This window comes from Cystoisospora suis (genome assembly GCF_002600585.1).
Source record: "Cystoisospora suis strain Wien I chromosome Unknown contig_7218, whole genome shotgun sequence".
In the NCBI taxonomy this organism is placed as follows: Eukaryota; Apicomplexa; class Conoidasida; order Eucoccidiorida; family Sarcocystidae; genus Cystoisospora; species Cystoisospora suis.
In genome coordinates, this window is record NW_027160004.1 from 1 (window position 1) to 5,339 (window position 5,339).

At 42.4% G+C, this 5,339-nt stretch overlaps 1 protein-coding gene across 1 annotated transcript; it reads left to right on the plus strand.

The window, feature by feature from the left end:
- Positions 1-273: 273 nt before the first annotated feature.
- Positions 274-5,311, plus strand: CSUI_010355 (tubulin-binding cofactor c; the record flags this gene model as incomplete). Its single annotated transcript, XM_068070459.1, has 6 exons — positions 274-401; positions 1,325-1,491; positions 2,282-2,405; positions 3,239-3,647; positions 4,275-4,739; positions 5,291-5,311. Coding segments are annotated over exons 1-6 (1,218 nt in total), but the record flags the coding sequence as incomplete, so codon positions are not given.
- Positions 5,312-5,339: the final 28 nt, after the last annotated feature.

Consider the following 5,339-nt stretch of genomic DNA (forward strand, 5'->3'; position numbering starts at 1 on the left):
TAGATTAAAGATATGTAGATAGACCAACTGGCTGGGTGTCTTCTTACTCTAGATAGAGTGCGTTCTCTTTCAAGAGAAGGAGGAGAGACTGTCACCTCTCTTCTCAAAGTCATGTGGACGACGAGGACTGAAGTTGAAGTCTCTTTTCTTCTCTTCTTCAGATTTCTCTCGGGTGTATATACATCCAGTTGAGAAACCAGAGGACAAAACACATGAATCTCTTTTTCTTCTTTCCTTTCCTTTTCTTTCATTTCGTTTTCTTTTTTCTCTAGGAATCTTTCAGCCGTCAAGCTCGTCAACTGCTCGAATTCGTCACTTATCTGTACCGAGCCGATCAAAGTGTTCTTATCTCTCTTCAACTCACGCCGCATGGAAGTGCATGCCCCTGCGTCTCTCGTACAGTCAGTCCTAGCGAAAAATCCACACATGCCTAGACAGCCAAAGAGAGAGGAAGAGAGAGATATATATATATCCTCTCAAGTAGATCTATCTGTCTATATATATATACATATACATATATACTTCACCTGATTTATATATATACCTGTGTGTGTCTATATATGTACGTGTATGCACCATATATATATATATATATAGATGTATATGTATACACGGCTCGGTTGTCTGTAATTCCTCCTGGTGTGAATTGCTATAGAGATGTCTGTCTAGTCTTCTGTTTACGAAGAGGGAATTTTCTTTCTACGATGTCTTCCTTATCTTCTTTTTCCAAGGATGTGTAGAAAGGCCTTCTTAAGAGAAGGGTGTATGTGTGTGAATGGCGTGTCCTTACTGTCGACTCTCTCTGATCTACTCTCGATCTTCCACTAAGCTATATTCACATATCTAGAGATCCATACATATTTGCATGTGTGTGAACCTTATGTATAGATCAATAGCTTCTAGGCTCCGTTGAGAGAAAAGAAGACGAAACGGCTTGTTCTCTCTATGTTGAGCGGACATGTCTATGCCTAGTGTGTCGAAAGAGAGAGAGAAAGAGAATCCGTCATTTCTGATAGGCTTATATTCGGACACTGTGGCTTTTAGTTACATGGGTTCTTCTTAGTAGGTCACATGGAAAAAAGAAGCAAACAGTGATGGGATCTCTCTTTCTCTCCCTCTCTAAAGCTTCTTAAGCAAATCCTCCTAAGGACTCATACATATTCATACATACGTACGGAGAGGTAGATAGATACATCGGTAGATCGAAGACAGATGGATAGATTCGCATATATATATATATATGTATGCAGATCTATTCGTCTGTCGTTTGTATATCGAACGAAGAAGAGAAAGACTTTTTATCTTTTCTTCTTTCTCTGGATAGGGTGTCTAACACTCTCGATGGTCAGTTGTACTTATGCTGCGGGTCGCCTCCTTTGCTTTGCGGAGACACTCGAGGTATCGTTCTCGCCCCTCTCGATTGTCCCCTTCCTCTTACTGCCGTGAAGAAGAAAAAGAAGCTGAGAGACAACGCCGATAGAAAAAGAACAGGTAAGAAAAAAGGGTAGAAAAGTATCTATCGAGAGTAAAGGAGAGAAGGGAAAGAGAGAAAGAGAGGTATTCCGTGTGAAAAGGAGAAAGAGAAGGAGTGACCGTCTTCTCTCTGTTCTTCTAGCTCGAAGATAAGGATGTTTTTTCGTCGGGAAAAGAGAATCGATGCAAATGTTCCGAGCCGGTAGTGACATATCGGAGACAATCGATGGTAGTTCATGAATCGATCTATCTCGATGACTTTGTATCGACCTCATAATAGAATTGCCTTCCCCTCACAAGAAAAGATCAGAGAAATAGACTAGATCTCTATAGACGAAGGCGTCTGTAAAGAGAACAAGGCGGCTCGCTTAGCGTTAGAAGACAAGTGCCCCTCCGTGTCCGGCTGATGAGGAAGATATTTCTTTAGCATTTCTCTTTCTTTCTTCCTCTTCTCCATCTCCATCGAGTCTTTCTCTTCATGGGCCTAGTGAATAGTCCAGCGAGAGAGATGCGAGCCAACGGTTGTGCGTCAGCCAGACTCGCATTATCTATCTATCTTCAATCTATCTATTTGACTCTGTATCTTTAATCTATCTTTCTATCTATCTTTGATCTAGCTATCCATCCATCTGTCTGTCGATCTGTCCTTAATCTATCTATGTATCGTTAGTATGTCTGTAGGTATCTATCCATCTCTCTCTCGTCTATATGTGTATCTGTAGATGTATCTTGAATCTACCTTAGCTCAATCTTTTTTCTCGATTTCTAGCTGTCTTAGTCTTTTTCTGTTTTATCTCTCTTTGAGTAGATTCCGGACAGGGAGGGCGACCTTTTGACAAGGATGAGAGGAATGAAGATTTTTCTTCTTCTTGCTCCAGGCTTAATGAGGCAGAAGACGATGAAGAAGAAGAAGAGCAATATACTATCTTTGGGTAAGTGTCAGAAGACGCATCTTTCTTTCTCACCTCTTTCTATCTTCTCCCCTCTTTCTCTCTTTCTTCCTGCTTTGGTTCATCCAGCCTCCTAGTCAATCATCTCTTCTCTCTGTCGATCTCTTTTTTCCATCTACCTCTCTATCTACCTATTTATACCTATGTGTATCTGCATACGGAGACACAAGCAGAGAGCTTCAACCAAGTCTGTCTCCGTTGGGGACCAACTCCTTGTTGTCTCTGGGTCATCACATGAAATTCTTTCTCTCTTTCTTCTCCACTTATACTTCTCGCCACCCTCGTGCTTACACCGATACTTGTATAGCTCAGTAGTCCATGGTTCGCACATCATAGACAGGTGGGTAGACAGATCAAAGAAGAGAGATTGGTCAAAGATAGATAGCTTCATGTAGGGGTTGTATGTACTTAAGGCTTTCCCTTCTCTTTCTTGAATGCTGATCTCCGACGAGGATTGTCTCACATAGGATGCGAAACGTCAATGTATCTATCTCCTATCTATCTGTATCTCTATCTATATGAATCTATCTAGGTAACTCTCTGCAGTCTCTCTGTGGGTGCACTGACCCTTTGTGAAGGATGTGCATCGATCTGCATGATATAGCTGAATCCTGTATGCCTGAAGCTTGTGTGTATGCGGAGGTCTCTATTCCTATATCTCCTTTCTTCTCCTTACACGGAATCCCACTTCTGCGTTTAGCAAACGAATCACTTACTTGTCTCTTTTCCTTTCTCTTCTTTTCTCATCATCTTCTTCTTCACTTTTCTTCCTCTTTTCTAATCTTCTTCCTCTTCTTCTTCCTCTACTTTTTCAGTCGTCCTCTCTCTGAAGCGTCGACATCTTTTGCTTTTCCTCTGTGCGGCGGAGGATGTGGTATGACCCCGTCAACGGCCTCTTCTTCGTCTTCCTCTTTGTCTTCTCTAGAAGACTGTTCTGTAGAAAAGATGAGAGAAAAGATGATGCTATCAACGTTGCCTAAAAGTTCACGACAAAGAGAAAGGAGCTCTGAAACAAATTCACATACAGCGGGGTCATTCTTATCGTCGAGTGGTGGTCATAGCAGAGGTAGCTCTCATGGAGGAGGAGGCATCACCGAGGGGAAGAATCCTAGGCTCTCGTCCTCTACGTCAACTGCAGGTGGAGAAGGGGGAAAGGCAGGAGGGCTGCCGTCTATACCAATGTCTTCTCATATCTATCAGATTCTTAATCCGAAGCATTTTAATGTAAGTACAAGTTCCTAGGTTGACAGAGAGATGGTAAAGACCTAAAGGCCTTTGTCGTCTCTCCGTTTCCGAACTCCTTTTCTCTTCTTTCTCTCGTCTCCCTTTTCTTGTCCTCTTCTTTCGTCTCCTTTCGGTGTTCTCAGGTGGGTTGGTAGAGAGATGAAGGACGTCGAGGAGGAGTGTGTCATTGAAGAGGAAGAAAGAGGTTGAAGATAGGGTATCCCCGAAAGCAAGCATAGTTTTTTATAAAGTGGTGCTTTTTCATAAGAAAGTGCTTCTGAGAGAAAATGCAAGGAACGGAGAGAAAGAACTCTTGAAGGGAGAAAATGAAGGTGCTATCGCTTTATATATGTATCCCAGGTGTATGTACACCCCAACCACATGCCGGGTGTATATACACCTTATCCATACACCGGGTGTATGTACACCTTAATCATACACCGGGTGTATGTACACCTCAACCGTGCACCAGGCATCTTTTGAATCACTCCTAAGAAGGTTTCGCCTTCTGTTTTTTTTTTTTTAGATGTTTCTTCTTTTTTTGTTTTTGTCCTCTATTGCTATCAGAACATTCTTTTTTCAATTTCTGGTTCCTTGTCTTCTTCTCTTTCTTCTTCCCCTTTGCAGATAACCTCTGTTCCTCCTGTTATTTCAAGACGAGGCATGTCTCCTTATCGACGTTCTCCCGCTGTATCTCGAAGTGTATCGACGGCTGCCGTTACACCTCCTCCTCCCCCCTCTTCATCTTCTTCTTCAGGTCGGATTTCACAACTTTCTCCTGAGAACATTTCCCCGTCGTTACTGCCGTCTGATCGTAGAAACCTTCAGACAGGCGATGCCTCCTCTTCTTCCTCGTCTCTTTTGCCTGCTTCTTGCATTCAAATTCAAGAAGGAGAAGAGGAGAAAAGAGAAGAAAAACAGCGCCGCGAAGAAAAGGGAAGATCAGGAACATATGGTGATGAGGAAAGAAAACTTCTCTCTTCTTCTAGTTATTCTCCGTCTTCCCTTCCTTTAGTAGGAGGGGAGAGCGGAGACTCTCTGTTAGCTCTGCCGGAAGATTTCCTAGACGCTCTAATAGAAAAACAACATGAGGTAAGGAGCAGACAAGCAGAAGCAGGAAGAACTTCTGGAAAAAAAGCGTATCTTGGATCGATGTCGATGAAGATTCAGTTTGGGACAATCGATTCGAATCTTCACCGTCTAGGCAGTTGGACAGCTGAAACTCGAGAGCATCGAGACTTGTTTTCCCTCAGCTTGACGTTTTCCTCTCACCTCTTCAATATTTTCAGTAAAGAAGAAGTTTGGTGTTTCAAGAGAGACAGATCTTCTTCACGTAGTGTCTAAGAGGTTGAGGTGGACATCCACCATCTCACCTCTCTGTGTTTCTTCAGTGTATGACTGGAGAATGTACGGTAGAACGTCTTTGATAGAGGGTGCAGCGTATCTATCTATCTATCTATCTAATTCATGTTTAGCCCATGTCTCCGTCTGTGATCTATGTATCTCTCTTTTTCTCTGATTTCTCGATCTATCTTTAGCATCTCTTCTCAATCTATCTACCTTGTTGGCGAATCTAGACGTACGGAGGTTGCCCTGTATGCCCTATGTGTTGTTTCTTGTTTCTGTATGTGTATTGTTTACAGATATCTTCTTTGCAGGAAGTAATTTCTTCGATAGCCGTATAGCTTTTCT